The sequence below is a fragment of the Protopterus annectens genome, chromosome 13.part0, assembly GCF_019279795.1.
Source record: "Protopterus annectens isolate FY-2018-M chromosome 13.part0, PAN1.0, whole genome shotgun sequence".
Classification (NCBI taxonomy): Eukaryota; Metazoa; Chordata; order Ceratodontiformes; family Protopteridae; genus Protopterus; species Protopterus annectens.
The window spans coordinates 35,281,030-35,302,781 of record NC_056747.1 but is presented as its reverse complement, the minus strand read 5'-3'; the positions used below and the strand labels follow the sequence as shown (position 1 = coordinate 35,302,781).

General features: G+C 44.0%; 1 protein-coding gene across 1 annotated transcript in view; it reads left to right on the top strand.

The window, feature by feature from the left end:
* SIRT6 (sirtuin 6) overlaps nt 1–21,752 on the top strand; it is a 1,110,223-nt gene that overhangs the window by 95,395 nt on the left and 993,076 nt on the right. The window contains exon 3 of the mRNA XM_044090601.1: nt 19,926–20,108. Within this exon, the coding sequence (XP_043946536.1) occupies nt 19,926–20,108 (183 nt within the window). The remainder of the gene's footprint in view (nt 1–19,925; nt 20,109–21,752) is intronic.

Genomic DNA, 21,752 nt, shown 5'->3' with positions numbered 1-21,752 from the left:
TACTGTAAATACTATTCTTATTATTTCCCTTTTCCTACATGTCAATGTCAGTACTGTAAATACTATTCTTATTATTTCCCTTTCCCTACACTTGTCAGTACTGTAAATACTATTCTTATTATTTCCCTTTCCCTACACTTGTGTCAGTACTGTAAATACTATTCTTATTATTTCCCTTTCCCTACACTTGTCAGTACTGTAAATACTATTCTTATTATTTCCCTTTCCCTACACTTGTGTCAGTACTGTAAATACTATTCTTATTATTTCCCTTTCCCTACACTTGTGTCAGTACTGTAAATACTATTCTTATTATTTCCCTTTCCCTACACTTGTGTCAGTACTGTAAATACTATTCTTATTATTTCCCTTTCCCTACACTTGTCAGTACTGTAAATACTATTCTTATTATTTCCTTTCCCTACACTTGTGTCAGTACTGTAAATACTATTCTTATTTCCCTTTCCCTACACTTGTGTCAGTACTGTAAATACTATTCTTATTATTTCCCTTTCCCTACACTTGTCAGTACTGTAAATACTATTCTTATTATTTCCCTTTCCCTACACTTGTGTCAGTACTGTAAATACTGTTCTTATTTCCCTTTTCCTACACTTGTGTCAGTACTGTAAATACTATTCTTATTTCCCTTTCCCTACACTTGTGTCAGTACTGTAAATACTATTCTTATTATTTCCCTTTCCCTACACTTGTCAGTACTGTAAATACTATTCTTATTATTTCCCTTTCCCTACACTTGTGTCAGTACTGTAAATACTGTTCTTATTTCCCTTTTCCTACATGTCAATGTCAGTACTGTAAATACTATTCTTATTATTTCCCTTTCCCTACACTTGTCAGTACTGTAAATACTGTTGTTATTATTTCCCTTTTCCTACACATCAATGTCAGTACTGTAAATACTATTCTTATTATTTCCCTTTCCCTACACTTGTGTCAGTACTCTAAATACTATTCTTATTATTTCCCTTTCCCTACACTTGTCAGTACTGTAAATACTGTTCTTATTATTTCCCTTTTCCTACACGTCAATGTCAGTACTGTAAATACTATTCTTATTTCCCTTTCCCTACACGTCAGTGTCAGTACTGTAAATACTATTCTTATTATTTCCCTTTTCCTACACATCAGTGTCAGTACTGTAAATACTATTCTTATAATTTCCCTTTCCCTACACTTGTGTCAGTACTGTAAATGCTATTCTTATTATTTCCCTTTCCTTACACTTGTCAGTACTGTAAATACTATTCTTATTATTTCCCTTTCCCTACACTTGTGTCAGTACTGTAAATACTATTCTTATTATTTCCCTTTCCCTACACGTCAGTGTCAGTACTGTAAATACTATTCTTATTATTTCCCTTTCCCTACACTTGTCAGTACTGTAAATACTATTCTTATTATTTCCCTTTCCTTACACTTGTCAGTACTGTAAATACTATTCTTATTATTTCCCTTTTCCTACACGTCAGTGTCAGTACTGTAAATACTATTCTTATTATTTCCCTTTCCCTACACTTGTGTCAGTACTGTAAATACTATTCTTATTATTTCCCTTTCCCTACACTTGTGTCAGTACTGTAAATACTATTCTTATTATTTCCCTTTCCCTACACTTGTCAGTACTGTAAATACTATTCTTATTATTTCCCTTTCCCTACACATGTCAGTACTGTAAATACTATTATTATTATTTCCCTTTCCCTACACTTGTGTCAGTACTGTAAATACTATTCTTATTATTTCCCTTTCCCTACACTTGTGTCAGTACTCTAAATACTATTCTTATTTCCCTTTCCCTACACGTCAGTGTCAGTACTGTAAATACTATTCTTATTATTTCCCTTTCCCTACACTTGTGTCAGTACTGTAAATACTGTTCTTATTATTTCCCTTTCCCTACACGTCAGTGTCAGTACTGTAAATACTATTCTTATTATTTCCCTTTCCCTACCCTTGTGTCAGTACTGTAAATACTATTCTTATTATTTCCCTTTTCCTACACGTCAGTGTCCGTACTCTAAATACTGTTCTTATTATTTCCCTTTCCCTACACGTCAGTGTCAGTACTGTAAATACTATAATTATTTACCTTTCCCTACACTTGTGTCAGTACTGTAAATAGTTTCTTATTTTTCTTTCCATACACGTCAGTGTCAGTACTGTAAATACTATTCTTATTATTTCCCTTTCCCTACACTTGTCAGTACTGTAAATACTGTTCTTATCATTTCCGTTTCCCTACACTTGAGTTTCCGTTCTCTAAATACTATTATTATTTCCCTTTCCCTACACGTCAGTGTCAGTACTGTAAATACTATTCTTATTATTTCCCTTTCCCTACACTTGTCAGTACTGTAAATACTATTCTTATTATTTCCCTTTCCCTACACTTGTCAGTACTGTAAATACTGTTCTTATTATTTCCCTTTCCCTACACTTGTCAGTACTGTAAATACTATTCTTATTATTTCCCTTTCCCTACACTTGTGTCAGTACTGTAAATACTATTCTTATTATTTCCCTTTCCCTACATGTCAGTGTCAGTACTGTAAATACTATTCTTATTATTTCCCTTTCCCTACACGTCAGTGTCCGTACTCTAAATACTGTTCTTATTATTTCCCTTTCCCTACACTTGTCAGTACTTTAAATACTATTCTTATTATTTCCCTTTCCCTACATGTCAGTGTCAGTACTCTAAATACTATTCTTATTATTTCCCTTTCCCTACACTTTAGTATATTTTAAATGTTGGTTCCATCTTCCCTTTGGAGTAGGCCTGAAAAAGACGCACACTTTGTCTCAGAGTGTTTCATTGGAATCAAGAATCAAGATAAACCAGCTATCGGAACCAGTCACCTCTTAGGTTCCTAAAATTTCCGGTCAAGGACAAACGTCGGTGCAGAGATCCTCAGATATGACACCACAGTTACAGGATTCGACAAATTTTTCTTCCAAGAACGTTATTTCATTGATTCCTTTCCAGAGAGACTTCCTTCACCATTCTTGGAAAGACCGAAATCACCTTCTTTGATGTCAGTCTGTTCCTTTAAAAGCCTAACCAAAGATGATGTGGACAAGACTGGTGAGAAAATTCCTTTTAGTTGCAAGGTATGACTGTATCCACCTCAGTTACTCCCCCAACGTGCAACAACTCCATTCATCAGCTGCTCTTCCTTTACTTCCTCCTCTAACTTTACTGGAAGTGTTGGAGAATATGGTTATGAGCTGCCCGGTGCCATCTGCATTGGAACTGAAGAGGTCTTTATCTTCGGAATCAGTTATTGCTTGGAGCTCTTCAGTTCATTCGGAACCGAAGACCTCTCTGGGCTATCTGTTCTGTTGGTCCTGAGGATCTTGAGTCCATTGCTATGTTTTTGGAGCCTTCTCTGCACCTTGGGCTTCAGCATGGATCAGCTCAGCTCTGGCTTCTGCTTTGAGAAGAATTTCTTTAGAGCAGGAATTCCCAGACCTACCCTTTTGGATCCAGAGTCCTTTCCTTTTCTGGGTGGATCAGCTTTCCAGGGTATGGAGAGGACTGTGACTGAAGCAGTCAGTCATTTGGCCCCTTCTTACTCTTCACATGCATCCCTGTCGCACCTAAGTTCAGAGTCTCAACACTCGTCTCCACAAGGACAGCAATTACCAAAACCTCAGACGTTCCAGAAGGGAATACCCTCCTCTTCTGATACTTCCCCATATCATCTTACTGAGGAAGTTTCTAAGAAGGTGTGCAAGAGGAAGCACTTAGATTACTCCAGGGAATCCGTCACAGAAGACATGGACTTCGATGAGGGTGAAAGATCCCCAAGATCCCCTCCTGATGTCTCTTTTGGAGACAACCTAGAAATCTTTAAACAGAGGTGATTGGAAGTCCCATAATCTTCATATGAGGACTCAGTGTACCTGCAGACTTTTGCTACCCACCCATCTACTACTTGAGTAACTCCGCCTGATTAGCTCATTGGGTTGATCTCTAAGTTGCCATGGAAGGTCCTGGACTGTCCTGGACTATAAACCATTTCTGGTCAAAAGGTTTGCCTATTGATGCCATGGTCGTAGTGGCAGCAACAAAAAAAGCAACTAGCTGAAGAAAGTTCCCTCTATCCATTCACCTAGCAAGGAGTCTAAGGCAATGGATAGGTTTGGGAAGCAGGTTTATGCTTCAGTGACCTTTGTGTTACAGTCCTTTAATTTCTTGGTACATTTCACCAGACTGCAATGAGATGTAATTAAGGAACTTTCAGATACCCTTTTAGGATCCATCTCTGAAGAGGGTCAGGAGTCTGTTGCCTCTCAGTTGGCTAACCTACCATCCATATCCAACTTGTCCATGAGGCTCATTTCTCATGCAGCCAAAGGGATAACAAGAGCAGCGGGATCAGGCGTTGCCATCAGGAGACGTGTGGATGCATTTATGTGATCTTGCAGAGCCCGTCAAGTCTTTGTTAATGCTCCCTTTGATGGTATGTCATTTTTTGGCCCTAAACTGTGTCCAGGAGTGAGAAAGATGGAAAGACCCTGTCTGCCGTGGGTGTATGTTTTTCCACTCCTCAACAATCCTTTTCAGGGACTCCGCAAAGTAGTGGAAAGATGTGATTCAAAATGTCCCAAGGGTCTTTTTCAAGACGCACATGGAAATGGTTCCCCTAGAGGTAGAGGGGGAACTTCAATGGAAGATGCAGCTCTCGCGGCAGAGGAGGCCTACAGAACCAAGGGTACAGAGATTCTTTGGCAGACCCTTTCTATACTCCTAAAAGGAGTCCTGATTGTTTTCTTCTGGAGGCAGTCGGGGGTCAACTATCCCTGCACAAGGGAGCCTGGCTAGAAATAATGTCAGATACCTGGGTGTGGAGGATAATTTCCAGAGGTTATAACATTTTCCCTTTCCATCCCCCGCCATTTGCAAAAGAATGTCCCACCTGGTCATTGGGAAGAAGCAGTACTACAAATTCGAGAACTGCTACAAAGAGTCATTCAGGAAGTCCCACCAGACCAGAGAAAATCTGGAACTTAAAGATTAATGTTAAATTGTCTATCTCACCTTCGTTCTTGCTGGTTGGGATCGGAGCCGAGGATCGGCTCCGACTCAGCCATCTTCTACAGCTCGAGAGCTGTTTACTGGCTTGAGGATACCCCTTATCCCATGATGCCTAGCGCTAGCTACCCAGATCTCATTTGCCACTTCTGCTGCGAGGTGTCGTTTTTCTGGCTCAGGCTCATATAAAGTTTCTTTATAGAACCTTCTTACTAGAAATAGTCTTTTTTCCTAGGGGTTTTGTTAGTATTTTGTCTTATATTTGTTGTGTTAGCTAGTGTATATTTGTAGCTTCCTTCCCTTCCCTTTAGAACTCGTTTAATTTAGAGAGTTCTCTCCCTCCTTATTCCTTTTTTGGCAGGTTAGTTAGCCGTTTAAGTTAGGGGCTTTCCTTCTACCTTCTTTATAGGCTAGCTGTTTGAGTTAGAGGCTTTCCTATCAAAAAAAAAAAAAAAAAACTTTAGCTTTAGTCTGTAGTGTACTGTGTCTTTTTCTGTAGACTGTATTTTGATTGGCTAGCTATTGTTGTATTTTTTGTTACAGGATGTCCAAAGAATCCAAGGTGTATGGGTTCAAGAAATGTGACTCATGCTGTCAGAAAATGTCTCTGACAGATGGGCACACTTCTTGCGTCTGTTGTTTAGGCGCTGTGCACCTGCAGGACTCTTGTTCTATCTGCCATGCGTTTAGTCCAAGAGTTCTGCAGGAGCGTAAGAATAAGCTTATTCTTAGGGGCTTTTTAAAGCCCCAGGATTCACCGGCCAAGACTCAGCCTGTGGAATCCCCTAAAACTACCAAATCATCGGCTCCATGTTCGAAGCCGTCATTGGTTAAAACTCTACCTGCTACTTCGGTTCTGGCTGGAACCAATATTTATCTCTCCGTCGGCTCCATCAGAAACTTCGGAGCCTTCGCGGAGCCACAAGAGGCTGAGGTCCCCTTCTCTGGAATTGATACATTCGGCTCCTCTGTCTCCCCTGTTGCAAAGTGAGCACAGTCACAGATCATCTCACTCCTCTCGATCTTTTAGGCTCTCTGATCACGACGTGGAGAGAGTGGTCAGTAGGTTGCTAAAGTCGCAGGCACTTGCCAGGATGTTGTCCAGCCTTCCTCAACAGGTGTCTGCTCCATCCACTTCTATCGATTGTTCCTCCTCCGAATCCATTGAGCTTGGAGCCGGAGTTCGTTGGGGTTCAAGTAGTGGAACCGTCTGCTCCGATAACTTTATCTCCTTCGGTTCCGTCTTCTGCTCTGATTCCCTCGATGGTGCTGTCCATCGAGGGATCTGGGCGCCGGGGCTCCTTCATTGGCTCCAAAGGGGCTAGTGGCATCGGACTCTTGTCCGACCCTGTTCTCCCTCTCGGAGCTTCGGTGCAGGTGAGCTCGGCTCCTACATCGGCCTCGGAGCCATCTCCCTTGGTGCGGAGAAAGATTCCGATTTCCTCGGAACCGGAGCTTTCTCAAGAGGAAGCACATTGACTCCCCTGAGTCTGTCACTTCTGATACAAACTTAGATGATTCGGAAGGGTCCCCGAAATCCCCCTCTGAAGATGTTTCCTTTTCGGACATCCTCAAAATGCTTAAGCTGAGGGGGAACTGGAATCCCCTAGCCCCTACCGAGGATGAGTCTGTATTCCTGGATGCGTTCGGTTCCCGACCTTCCACCTCCTGGGTTTCTCTGCCTTTCGATCCACTTATGTCTGTGGTAGCTCGAAAGGCTTGGTCAGTACCCGGATACAGTGGAACCAACTCCGAGGAGACCTGGCAAGTTCATCACAGCACCCCATGATAAGCAGTTCCTTACTAAAGGTGTTCCTGTTGATGCCATGGTGGTAGCAGCAGCCACCAAAAAAGAGTTAGCGGAAACCTCTTTGTCTGTCCATCCTCCTAACAAGGAGTCTAGGACCATGGACAGATACAGGAAGCGAATGTTTGCTTCAGCGACCTTTTCTATGAGGTCACTGAACTACTTATGCCATTTTACCCGGCTTCAGAGGGATCTCCTTAAAGAGCTCAGAGATACCCTTCAAGATCCATCAGCTGAGGGGCTCAAGCTAAAGTGGCTTCCCAGCTGGTGACCCTTAATTCTGTAGTCAACTCCTCCATGAGGCTCATTTCCTATGCAGCCGATGGTGCGAGTAGAGCTGCAGGTATGGGCGTGGCCCTTAGGAGACATGCATGGATGCGGCTGTGTAACTTTGCAGAACCCTTTAGAGCGTCATTCACCAACACCCCCTTTGATGGTTCCTTTCTTTTTGGACCACAGGTGAAAGACACTTTGACTAGTTGTGAGCAAGAAGGCAAGACTCTCTCTGCCGTGGGAGTCCGTTTTTCCACTCCTTCCAGACCATACCCCAAGGGTCGGAAGAGTGGTAAAATGTGGTTCCGAAAATCCAAGGGAGCCTCGCCTGGCACACGTATCGATTTTTCCTCCAGGGGCAGAGGGGGAAATAACAATAGACGCCGCCCTCGTGGCAGAGGGGTCTGCATTACCAGGGCAACAGAGAATCCTTCTCTGAGAAGCCCTTTCAGCATCCCTGAAGGGTTGTCTGGCTGCCCGCCTCTGGAGGCAGTCGATGGAAGACTTTCACTGTACCCAAAAGCCTGGCAAAATTTAATGCAAGACAAATGGGTACGGTCAATTATATCCGTAGGTTACAAAATTCCCATCTCTCAACCCCCCTTGCCATCGAGCAAATCCCTTCCAGATGTTCCACCCAATCTGTGGGACCAAGCAGTCATAGAAGTTTCAAGACTGCTAGAAAAAAAGTCATCCGGGAAGTCCCGGGAGACCAACATGGATCCGGAACTTACTCAAGGTTTTTTTTGGTACCAAAAAAGACAGGGGACTGGAGACCGATTCTGGATCTCAGCAGACTAAACAAGTCTGTTCAAAGAACAAAGTATCGGATGGTCACGCTACAGTCCATTCTACCCTTTCTGGGTCAGGACAATTGGATGTTCTCCATAGATCTTCAGGATGCATACTATCACATCAAAATGGACAGGCGCTCCAGGAGATTCCTTCGCTTCCGGCTGGGAGCCAGTCATTACCAGTTCAGAGCTCTGCCCTTTGGTCTCACCACAGTCCCCAGGGTGTTCACCAAATGTATGGCAATGGTCATGGCTCACCTGAGACGTCAAGGATTCCAGGTGTTTCCATATCTAGACGACTGGCTCCTCACTGCTACTACCAGGCATCAACTTCTGCAAGCCAGGGACTACACTATCACAATCTGCTCCCAGCTAGGCATTATAATAAATTTCGAAAAATCTGCCTTGTTGCCCTGTCAATCTATCATCTATATAGGAGCAGACTTGGACACAAGGAACATGTCCGCAAGGCTACCGTCAGAAAGGGTGTCTACAATTCGCCAGCAAGTACAAATTCTAATGCACAGCAAAAGGATCAAAGTCAGGTTCATCCTTCAAACTCTGGGTTCCATGGCAGCGGCAATTCTTCTAATCCCACTGGCCCGCTTTCACATGAGGATCCATCAGTGGCTTCTGTTCACACAGTGGTCTTTCCAACACAGTGGTCTTTCCAACAGCTGCTCATGTCTCACATGATTATGATTACAGAAGCATGCAAAAGGCACCTTTCCTGGTGGATGGTCTCCCCACTGGTGACTCAGGGCAGACCCTTCATTCAGCTCCCTCCAGTTGCCACGGTGACCACAGATGCCTCCCTGATAGGGTGGGAGGGGCATTATCAGGGCAGGACAGTCCAAGGCACTTGGCAGCCTCATGAGTACCACCTGCATATAAACGTCCTAGAAATGAGAGCCGTGCTCCTAGCGTTGCAAGCTCTTCAGGACTCTCTCCCTTCTGGGACCATTGCAATTCAAACGGACAACATGTCAGTGGTCTGGTACATCAGCAAGCAGGTTGGAACCAAGTCCTACCCCCTATGTTGAGAAGAACTCAGACTCTGGCAGTGGACGATTTCTTCCCAACGATTTCTGATTGCAACGCACATCCCTGGGAGGTCCAAAGTCATAGCGGACAGGCTCAGCAGAGCTATTCTCATGCCTCATGAGTGGTCTCTGAATCAGGTAGTTGCGGATCTGATCTTCTGCAAATGGGAACAGCCTTGCTGCAATTTTTTTGCCACCCCCTTCAACAACAAATGCAGCAACTACTTCTCTCTTCTTCCACTTCCAGTTCACACACCCAGAGACGCTCTAGTCCACGATTGGCCTCTGGGACTTTTTTATGCCTTCCCTCCATTTCCCCTGATACCGAAACTCATACAGAAAGCAATACTGTTGGGTTGCAAAATTATCCTCATTGCCCCCTTCTGGCCTCGACAGATATGGTTTCCGTTCCTGCACCATTACCTTCTCGATCAGCCCTGGACTCTGGATCCGATTCCAGACCTACTGATTCATCAATCAGGCGGGCTGCATCAATCCCTCCAAACACTCCCGCTCACAGCTTGGTTGCTCCACTTCCAACCTTAGCCAGTCTTACCAGCATTTCCCCGGCCGTGCGTGAGATTATTGTCTCCTTTCACAAGTCCACAACTAGAAAGACTTATGCTAGCAAATGGAAATGTTTTTCTTACTGGGCAAAGGCTAGAAACGTAGATCCTTTTTCAGCCCCAGTGCACAAAATTTTGGATTTACTAGCACAACTTTTTCATTCTGGGTCCGCTTCTGCTACAATCAGGGTTCAATTGGTGGCCATTTCCAACTTTCATGTTGGGTTGTGTAATTCAAACATTATGTCTCATAAGCTCTGTAAAGCATTTTTAAGAGGGACTACTCTCCTTAGACCTCCATTGAGAGATCCCCCTCCTCCTTGGGACCCTAATTTGGTACTAACCTCCTTAATTATGCCCCCCTTTGAACCTGCAGCATCCTGCTCCATTAAGTTTCTATCTTGGAAAACACTTTTTCTGGTAGCTATTACTTCAGTCAGGCACTATGTGTTCGTACTCCATACTTGGTTTTTCATAAGGACAGGGTTGCTCTGAGGACTAATCCCTCGTTCCTTCCGAAGTCTGCTCAGAAAACAATTTAAACCAATCTATAGACCTTCCTGTGTTTCCTTAACCACACCAACAAGGCAGAATACAAGTTACACCAATTGGACGTTCATAGACAATTGCGTTTTTACTTGCATAGGACTAAGGATATAAGGAAGTCGGACCAACTATTCCTTTCCTATGCCCTAGGCAAACAAGGTCTCCCCATTTCCAAAGTGACCTTATCCAGGTGGTTGTCTCACAGTATTACTTTCATTTATCAATTGAGAAACAAAGAGTTGCCTATCAAACCAAAAGGTCATTCTACTAGGGCTTTGGCCACCTCTGTAGCCTTCCAATCTAGGTTGCCCGTGGATTCTATCTGTGCAGCTGCTACGTGGGCAAATCCTCATACCTTTATTTCTCATTACAAGCTAGATATGGTCTCCAGGAGCAGAGCTTACTTTGGTTCCACTGTTCTGAAGAGTCTGCTCCAATGAGCTGGCCAGGATTGTAGGTGCTTGGGACGCTGTCCCAACCAGCAAGAACGAAGGTGAGATAGACAACTTAACATAAAGACGTTATGTACCTACCATAATGTTCCATGTTAGTTGTCTTCATCTCACCTTCTTTCTTATGCCCCACCTCCGTCCCCCTGTCCTATTGGATCGAGAGGAGTTTTGGTTTCACTGGCTGAGTGTTCTCTGGTTTGTTCCCTCTACTGACTTAGAAGGTATGACAGGTATGCTCAACCTCTTTGTTTGGACAGGTTGATTCTCTGGCTATGTCTGGGGTTAGCTATTAGAAACAAGATCTGGGTAGCTAGCGCTAGACATCATGGGATAAGGGGTAGCCTCGAGCCAGTAAACATTTCTCGAGCTATAGAAGATGGCCAAGTCTCTGCTCCGATCCCAACCAGCAAGAAAGAAGGTGAGATGACGACAACTAACATGGAAACGTTATGGTAGGTACATAACTTCTTTTCTTTAGTGTCAAAAAAGACTGGGGTGGGGTGGGGTTGGAAACCAATTTTAGATGTCAGTGTTTTGAACAAGTCAGTTTGGCTAACAAAGTTCCGGATTGTCACAGTTCAGTCCAGTCTTCCATTTTTGGAACAGGAAGACTGGTTGTTCATAGGTTAGTACTAAGCTAACTGCTCTTGCGAGCCATTTTAAGCCTAGCCAGTTATCCCTTGTGAGACTCAAACCCTGCACCTTCTGTTTGTAAGGCAAACACCTTAACCATTAGGCCACCCTTCCAACCTCCAGTCAGGGGGAAGATCAGTAGATCTTCGGAATGCGTACTACCATATAAAGATGGACAGGTGATCCAGAAGGTTTCTCCATTTCCAGCTGGGAGCCCGTCTCTATCGATACAGAGTTCTGCCTTTTGGTTACACTATAGCCCTCAGGATGTTCACCAAGTACATGGCAGTAGTAGCGACTCACTTCAGACTGCTGGGAGGTGTTTCCCTGCTTAGATGACTGGCTGACTACCTCTCGGATCAGACATTGGTTAGAGGCAAGAGAGCAGGTTCTCCAGACATGTTCCTATCTGGGGATAACCATAAACTACAAAAAAAATCTCACCTCAAACCAAGTCAGACCTTAGAGTTCATAGGAGCTGTCCTGAACACAAAGATAACAATAGCCTGTCTTCACCCACTGAGACTGCAGAAAATCAGATCAAAAGTCATGAAGATAAGTCAACGGCAAAAAAAGTAACTGCACTCTTGATTCTATAGGCCCTAGGATCCATGGTGGCAGCTGTAACTCTGGTCCCCTTAGCAAGATTTCACATGAGAATTTTACAATGGCTGCTTGCCTCATGAGTGGTCTCTCAATAGAGCAGTGGCAACAGAGATTTTCATCCACTGGGGCCAACCTTGCTGCAGTGTTTTTGCTTCATACCTCAACTACAAATGCAGCACTTACTTTGCCCTCATCCTCCACAGGGACAGTCACAGAGAGATGCTCTAGTCCCATTCTTGGCCCCCAGATCTTTACATCTTTCCACAAATGCTCTGCTCAACACCAATTTTAATCAGAAAGCCATGGAATTCAAGACCAGGGTACTCCTTACTGCCCCCTTCTGGCTTTGGCAGGTATGATTCCCTTTTCTTTGGGCTCCTCTTCTGCCCCCACCATTGGTTCTGCATCCCATCCTATATCTCTTCAGTCACCTGTGCAATTACGTCTACCAGATCTCCAGGCCCTAAAACTAACTGTGTTTTCTCCAATTTTAACAGTTGCCAAAGATGGCAGGCTTTCTGCTGTAGTAGTTCATGTAATCTTTCCCTTTCAAAGGGAGGAGTAAGTGAAAACATTTATGATGTTTTTCGTGTTTCACTGTTGAGTCATTACATTTGGGTTATCTGCCTGCAGGTAGCCCTCAGCCGGCCTGAATATCAAAAGTCTTGGGTCCTGCTTCAGATGCTGTCTCTTCTTTCATGACGTCAGGTTGTCAGGGGTATAAAACATGCAGCCGACGCCATTACATAAGTCTTTCTTGCCGCACTGTGCCCAAAGCAGAAGCAGTTCGCAAATGCCAGTCGGCCGACTCCTGAAATTTTCGTTTTCGAGTTTCAGAACTGAAGTCTTCAAAAAAGCTAAGTACCCCATTGGGGATCCTTTTTCTTGCTCTAAACCGATGTCTGTAAAGGTTAACAATTGTATTACCTGTGGAAAGCAAATACCTCATAAAGATTTTAATTCGTACTGCATTCCTTGCTTGGGCCCAGACCACAACATCCCTCGCTGTCGGTTTAGTGCCTTATTCAATCCTCAAACTATTCGTCGTCTGTTCATTTGTGCATCAAACTATTTCGGTACTCTGTTTAATTATCCAGAAATAGCTTAGGTAAACCATCCGACTACCGACATTCCGAACAAACGTAAAGACAGAGACAGACCCGCATAGGTCCAAAGCTGCCGACGATGCTTCAGTTCGCCGGTACTCGGTGAGGTGCTTTCGCAGCCCCTGATACCTGCTATTTCAGACTTGCAGGCCTCTACTAAGACCCATTGAGAGTCCGGTATGCCGCGAGATGCTTCTTCGACCATGGAACCTGCGGATGTCTCTACCTTGGATGGGTCCGTAGCTGCTGTGTAGGCACCAGCTTCTGAGGGTGTATTCAGGCCTACTGACTTGCATTTCAAACCGACGCCATCTTCTTCTTTAAGGCCTAAAACTCGACTCATGCCTAGAAAACAGACGTCCAAACCACATGGTCAGGCCCATATGCCTAAAAAACAAATAAGAATAGCTGAAGACTTTATTACTTTAATTAGGGGAAGCCAGCCTTTAAGAGACCTAGAACTGATTTTCCTTCTGATTCTTCTGATCAGGATTCTGAAATTTTTGTTTCTTCTGATTACCAGGATTTGCTCTTATCTGCCTATGAGGATTCTGATGCAGAGTACTCCAATGTTCTTCGTGTTTCACTGTTGCAGTCATTACATTTGGGTAATCCTGCTGGCAGGTTGCCATCAGTCGGCCTGAATTCCAAAGTCCTGGGTCCTGCGTCAGCCCCTTCCCTGATGTCAGGTCGTCAGGGGTATAAAAGATGCGGCCGACGCCATTTTCTTTAGTCTTTCTTGCCACGCGGTGCCCGAAGCAGAAGCAGTTCGCAAGTGCCGGTCGGCCGACTCCTGAGATTTTTGTGTTAGACTTTCAGATCCAGAGTCTTCAATAAAGCTAAGTACCCCATTGGGGAAACTTTTTTCTTGCTCCAGACCGATGTCAGAAAAAGTTAATTGTATTTCTTGTGGAAAGCAAATACCTCATAAGGACTTTCATTCTTACTGTATTCCTTTCATAGGCCCTGATCACAACTTTGCTGGTTGTTGGTTTTGTGCTAGATTTAACCAATGCACTATTAAGCGTCGGTATGATTTTGCTTTAAACTATTTTGGACACCAGTTTTATTATCCAGAAATGTCGTCGGATAGCCATCCAACTACTGGAGTTCACAAAAAACGCAAAGAAAAGGAGAGAGAGAGAGACAACCGAGGCCCAAAACCGACGACGAAGCTTCTCCTAAGCCCCTCACCGGTTCTCAGTGAGGTGCTTTCGCAGCCCCTGACACCCGCTACTTTAGAGTCGCAGGCCGCTACCGACTCCCACGTTGAGTCGGCCATGCCACTAGAAACTCAAGGCATTGGAGCCTCGGATACTATTCCTTCATATGGGTCCAGAGCCGCTGAGCAGGCACCGGCTTCTGAGGGTGTATTCAGACCTAAACATCTTTACATTAAACCAACCTCAGCTTCAAAGACTAAAGCTCCTTCTAAAGCAAAGAAACAAACACAAGAGCCACATGGACAGGCCTCTATGCCCAAAAAACAGATGCTCAAAATGGCCAAAGACTTAATTACCTTGATCAGGGGTTCCCATCCCCCTCCTGATAAGAGGCCTAGGCAAGAGACTGACTATGAATCTTCAGATCAGGTTTCTATTTCTTCTGATCAGGAATATTCTCTTCCCCCCCCTATGAGGATTCTGATGCTGAAGAAACTATACCTTCAGCTTCTCCTCCAGAGGACTATTCTTTTGGGGAAACCTTGCATACCATGAGGGGGCATTTCCACTGGGAGAGGCTCAGGGATTTCCTTTTACTACCTCAGCACAGGCCACTTGCCATTCCACCTGTGTTAGATATTGTAGATGTGTTTTCGGAGTCTAGTCTTACCCCTGACTCCTTACCTCCAGCTCCTGTTAAGCCTGACCGATATTACAGGGTCCCTGACTCTAATAAATTCCTTTTTAAAAACCCTGCTGCGGACCCAGAAACTATTTCACAGGGTCCAAAGGAGTTGAGGCTTCCACTGCAAAAAAACCCTTCCCCCTCTGACTGAGATTCTAGGGCACTGGATAGATGGGGAAAAAAAGATTTACACATCTGCTACCTTGGCTATAAGGGCCTTAAACTGTCAGTTTCATATGCTCAAATATCAGCAACATGTCATGGCATTGCTTAAACAGAAAATGTTATTAAACTCTGAATGTGCAGAAAACAAGGAAATGCAGGATTTATTGCATGCAGCTGAACAAGTTGGAAAGCGTACTTTGCAATGTGGTTTTGATTCTTTGGAGGCCTGCTGCTGGGCTGCAGTTACGGGTTCTGTAATTAGGAGGCATGCTTGGTTAAAAGAACAAAATCTGCCTGATCATGTCAAGGTTAAATTATTAGATGCACCTTTACAGCATGATACTTTGTTTGGTGTTAAGGCAGAGGAGTTGTTAAAGAAAATGGAAGACAAAGCTAAATCCATGCAAACTGTAAAATATTTTTTACAAGTACAACTGCCTAGGTTTAGTAGACACTGGCCTACAAAGAATTGGTCCTTTCCTGTGTCAGACAGACCTCAAAGGGGCAGATTCAGACGCCCTAGAGACAGATCCCAGGCGCAAGGTTCCTACAGGTCAAAACAATGGGGTGCTTCTACCTCCAAAGTTGGGGAAGACAAATCACAACCATACAGGAAACAGTCCCAATGACTTCCCCCTGCCTGCACCAAGCACTTATCTCCTGGCAGTACCCTTAGGGGGAAAATTAGCACTTTTTTCTCAAAATTGGCACATTATAACTCAGGACAAGTGGGTTCTAAATATCGTGTCACAAGGGTAAAAGTTCATTTCCATACCTGCCAAAGGCAAACGGCTGGCCAGATCTGCCAAAAAATCAATGGGCAGAGGCACAAAAATAAGTCTCATCCCTCATGGACATGGCCATTCATCAAGTACCAGAGCAAGAGCAGGGACAAGGATTTTACTCAAAGACTGTTCTTGGTACCCAGAAAGGACAAGACCTGGAGACCAATACTGGACCTATCTATTCTGAACACATTCCTGGATATACCAAAATTCAAGATGATGACCTTGCAGCAGCTTCTGCCCATGCTGGGCAAGAACGCTTGGCTGGTGACTCTAGACCTGAAAGAGGCATACCTGCATGTCCCAGTCAGACAATTTTGCAGAAGATACCTCAGATTCAAGGCTGGCTCAATGCATTACCAATTCTCTGCACTGCCCTTTGGCTTATCTACTGCGCCCAGGGTCTTTATAAAGTGCCTGGCACCAGTAATTGCATTCTGCAGACCAAGAGGAGTACAGATATATCCTTACTTGGATGACTGTCTAATTCATGCAGAGAACAAGGACATCCTTCTACAGCATTTGGCGTTTGTGAAAATACTTCTAACATGCCTAGGGTACACAGTCAACGAAAATAAATCAAAACTAGTACCCTCTCAAGAGATAATATTCCTGTGTACAAGCTTAAATACAACTGCCCAGATGGCTTATCTCACGCCAGACAAACAAAGGCAACTGACTACCTTTTTCAAAATGTTGGCAACAAAGGCCCAGTTATCTGCAAGAAAAATTCTGCAGGCTTTGGGCTTCATGGCATCTTGCATCCTACTAATTCCATATGCAAGACTGCATATGAGGAAACTTCAGTGGTACCTAAAAAGTGTTTGGACTCAACATTGCCACAGCCTGGAAACAATGATTACTCTTATCCCCTTCCTACAACAGGAGTTTTGATGGTGGGCAAAGGCTTGTCACCAAAACAAGGGACAGCCATTCACATTACCCCCAGCCAGGCAGACACTAACAACGGATGCATCAGATTATGCCTGGGTGGCCCACATGGCAGGAAGATGCATTCAGGGCACATGGTCCTCAACCCAAATGTATCTACATATCATTCAAAAAGAGATGCTGTTCAGAATGCCCTGACAGTCTTCAAGGATCTACTTCATCCGGGACAACTACTGATAAAGACAGACAACACCACGGTCATGTGGTATATAAACAAGCAGGGGGGCACACATTCTTACCCCCTTTGCAGATTAGCCATGCCTTTGTGGGACACAGCATTAACTTACCAAGTACATCTGCAGGCGCAATTCCTGCCAGGAAGGAAAATACTCTAGCAGATGAACTAAGCAGAAACCTCCTGGATCCCCACGAGTGGCAGCTGCATACACAAGTCTTCAGCATGATAACAAGGAAATGGGGATGCCTGGACATAGATCTATTTGCCTCCCCTCACAACTACCAACTAAACAGATTCTGCACAAGGACTTATCACAGACAAGCATGGAAAGTGGGCGCCCTATCCTTCAGCTGGAAAAACCTATCAGTATATGCCTTTCCCCCACTGCCTCTCCTCCTCAAGGTACTCCTAAAGATCAAACAGGAGAAGCCAAAAATGATACTGATTGCCCCGGACTGGCCCTGCCAGTACTGGTTTCCAATCTTAAAGAACTTGTCTTAATGTCCAGCTTGGACCTTACCTCAAATACCTCATCTACTGTCCCAGCAAAACAATCAGATCCTGCACAGTCAACTCAGGACTTTAAACCTGGCAGCATGGCGGATAATATAGTCATACAAAACACACCTCTCAGTAAAGCTGTGATGGATGTCATTTTGAAGGCCAGAAGGCCTAGTACTAGAAAATCTTATGCTGGAAAATGGAAGAGATTCTATGCTTGGAACCAGGCACAAGGAACTGATATAGCTATGCCAAATATTCCTCAGATTTTGCAATACTTAACTGAGATGCTGGACAAAGTCCTATCTTTTTCATCTATTAAAGTTCATGCCTCTGTTATTTCGGCTCACTACAGTACGGAGCCACCAATCTTTTCTCATCCCTTATTAAAACAGTACCTCAGAGGAGCCAAAAACTTAAGGCCTCCAAGGAGATCACCAATGCCTGCATGGGACCGCAACTATGTCTTGGAAAAACTCACCCTGCCTCCTTTTGAGCCAGCTGCTACTGCTGATGTAAAGTTTTTATCTTGGAAAACAGCTCTGCTCCTAGCAATAACTTCTGCAAGACTAGTTTCAGAGCTACAGGCACTCATGACTGTGGAACCTTTTATCATTTTTTACCAAGACAGGGTCTCCCTGAGGACAGACCCAACATTTATGCCTAAAGTGGTGTCCAGTGTGGCTCTCAACCAAACTATTCATCTGCCAACTTTTTATCCAAATCCACAGAACAAGGGGGAGAGAATTCTGCATTCTTTGGACGTACACAGACAGCTTAGATTCTACTTGGACAGAACCAAAGTTTTCAGAAAGACAGAGCAATTACTAGTGGTATATGCTGCAGGATCACAAGGAAAGGCCATCTCAAAGCAGACTATTTCAAAGTGGATAGGCCACTGCATTCGTTTCTGCTACTTACACCATGGCAAGCCAGTGCCTAAGGGCATTAGGCCACATTCAACTAGAGCTGCAGCCACTTCAGCAGCCTTTCTCAGGGGAGTGCCAACCAAGGACATTTTAGAGGCAGCTACTTGGAGTTCAGTGCACACCTTTACAAAGCACTATCATCTGCCACTCTACTCTAAATCCAGGGCAGGCTTTGCCACTGCAGTTCTGCAGGGCCTCATAGCCACTCCTAATGCTGTTTAGCTCCAGCCTCCCATCCATAGCTTTGGGACTCTACCCAATTGTAATGACTGCAACAGTGAAACATGAGGAACATAGTACAGTTGTGTACACTTACCATAAATGTAGATGGTCGAGTGTATTCACTGTTGCAGTCCAGGTTATCCACCCGCCATCCCCCTTTCTTCTGATGGAACCTATCTTTCCTTGACTGATTTATACAACCTATTTGTATTTGTTTGTGGATGAAGGTAAAGTTTATATTGCTGCATGTCATTTTATATATAGATATAAATTTGGCTACCCTTTTAGGGGGCACCTGACATCTGGGGGCAAGTAAAACTAAAGGAAATGGCGTTGACTGCTTCTTTTATACCCCTGATGACCTGACGTCAGGGAAGGGGTGACGACAGCCGATGCAGGACCCAAGACTTTGGAATTCAGGCCATCTGAGGGCAACCTGCCAGCAGGATTACCCAAATGTAATGACTGCAACAGTGAATGCACTCTAACATCTACATTTATGGTAAGTGTACACAACTGTACTTTTTATGCCCTTGACGTCATGGAAGAAGGGACAGCAACCGACGCAGGACCCAAGACTTTGTTAATCAGGCCGACTGAGGGCAACCTGCCAGCAGATTACCCAAATGTAATGACTGCAACAGTGAATACACTTTAACATCTACATTTATGGTAAGTGTACACAACTGTACTTTTGCATTGGACCCAGGAGGTGCTGTCACTTGAAATGTAGTGGTCCAGCAGCATGGCTATTTAACTGGTAGGCTATCCAGGCAGTCATATATCTTCAGCACTCGACTCTAGGTGGGCACCTAGAGAGGGTCTTTAACTGGGGATTTTATGCAGGTGATCATGCACCACCTTAGGCATTTAGAGTGGGTTTTTAACTGGTGGGTTATGCAAATGGTTATGCATCACCTTCAGCAGAAGACTAGTATAGGTGGGTGCTTGGTTCTTCACTCCCATACAGAGTTCTGCTCCTGTTCGTCTTTTTCCCCTTCACTTATGTGGTGCGGATGTTGGCTCAACCGGTGATTTCATTTCTGCATTATTATTCAGGATTTGATGGCAGACAAATGCCTTGTATGTCTTGCGTGCTAGCATCTTGAAACCAGTAGTTAAGGTCATTAGTGTATATTAGTATGATAATTCCTGTTTGCAATCCTGTGCTTACAGTTTTGCACTGCATGAATATTGAAATGATTTGATGCATGCCATGTAAGATAATTTATGGTTTTCAAAATATTGGTCTTTCCTCACAACCTGTCTAGCTGCTGATATGCTGCTGTTTATGTGTAGCTCAGGGCTTTGTCTAGTGCTGTAAATATGGTGACTCCATCAGGGAAGAAATGTGAACTGTGGCAACACTGTCCCCTTCCCTTCCCGCTTTGTCATTTGCATTATGTTTTGCTGTGCTACCTTTAATTTGTTTCACTGTTTTATGCTGTTTTTGAATAGGGGCCCGCGTGGAGTGTGGACAATGGAGGAGCAGGGACTTGTGCCGAAGTTTGACACCACCTTTGAGGATGCCAGGCCTTCAAAGACTCACATGGCGTTAGTGGAGCTAGAGAGAGTTGGAATTCTGAAGTTCCTCATTAGTCAGAATGTAGATGGCCTGCATGTGCGCTCGGGCTTTCCACGGTAATTGTCTGCTTTTGCTGTTACACTTATTCTGTTACTCCATTTTGTCTCGAGACAGCACACCTTTCATTTTGGCTTGGGAGAGCACACCATTTTTGCTGTGGGGTTGGTGGTTACAAAGATTGTAGAGTAGTGCATTTGCTTTGTCTTGAATACCTGCAGTCATTTTTTATGTGGAAGAGAACTTTGCAGTGAATGGGTTGTCATCCATATCACTGTGCTTTGAATTTCTGATTTGTATTCAAGTTTAGTAGAGCTTCTGAGAAGCAAGAATGTTGATGCAGCTAGCTTTATTTTAAACAGCAGGACTAGCTTTATGTTAAACAGCCAGAGTGCAGAGGTTTTCATTGGAATAGTTTATAGTAAATGACTTTTGTTGTGCAAAACTCCACCTTGGCCAAAGGTAATGATGTGTTTCTCCATGCAGTGTTCCACTCCACTGTTTTGTAGATACTACACTTCATCCAAGCCCTTCTCACACTCTAGTATAGACATCTGTGAAGTTACCGAGATGTGGTTTAAAGAGGCAGAGACTACCCTGGCAGTGCAAGATTAAGTGACTTCCCATGCGTTTTTAGATCAGTAGCTGCATAGACAAGGGCTAAAAGAGGAGGAGTCTTGATATACATAAGTAACAAGCATACCTCTAGGGTGGTCAAACAGGTTAACGTGCTGGAGTTCCTCTATGTGCAGATTACAGTGTCACAATAGACAAAGTCTTGTACCATATCCTAGCAAGCTACATGTCCCCCTCCGTATTCCAGTAAGCTCACAGTGCATACTTGACCCTACTGGAGACCCTTACCATCCAACCTAACAACCTACTCATGGGAGACTTTAATTACCTCTCTCTAGACTGGGAATCCTACATGGCCTGAAATCTAATGGCACAGGTATTCCCGGACTTTGTAAATACAAACACCCTTGACCAAGTAAGTGAGTATGCCCACTAGAAGCTCCAACATACTGGGCATTTTGCTTACAAGTATGGAAGAATGCTGCACTCCACCAATGTCTTATCCTTTCTTGTAAGGTCCAACCATAAATCTGTCTCCTTTGAAATCAAAATGAACTCCTTAATCCTAGTGAAACCAGTAAAAGTTAGGAACTGTTCCAAGGCAAATCACCTTTTAAGTGAAAGTTTCTCAAAATTCAGTGCCCCTCCAAACCCACAGCAGACTATGCTGAATTACTCTTGGAAACTGTGTACATCCATGTCAGTGGCTGCATAGATGCTGCAGTACCCACCAGAAGTAAGCACAGGACTAGCCCCAGAAACAAACTGACCTGGTGGCATCCCAGATTAAATGGAATGTGCAATGAAAGGAAAACATTTGTGGCAAAATTCAAGAAGGTTAATTGCCAGGCATCCCATATTAAATAGGATGTACAACAAAAGGAAAATAAATTATGGCAAAATCCATGAACTGTCATGCCCATAAAGATAAAATCTCTCTCATAAAATAATCAAAGTATCTCATCAAAGACACATAAGAGGGATAACTGGGTCAAGCGAAGGTAACTTTTTGAGGTTACAGTAGCCCCTTGGGTGAAAGATAACCATAAAGCCTTATGAAGCCATGTCAGAAACGTCAAGGCTTCACACAGCAGTGTGCTGAACTGATGGTTAATGGTGTCACATTC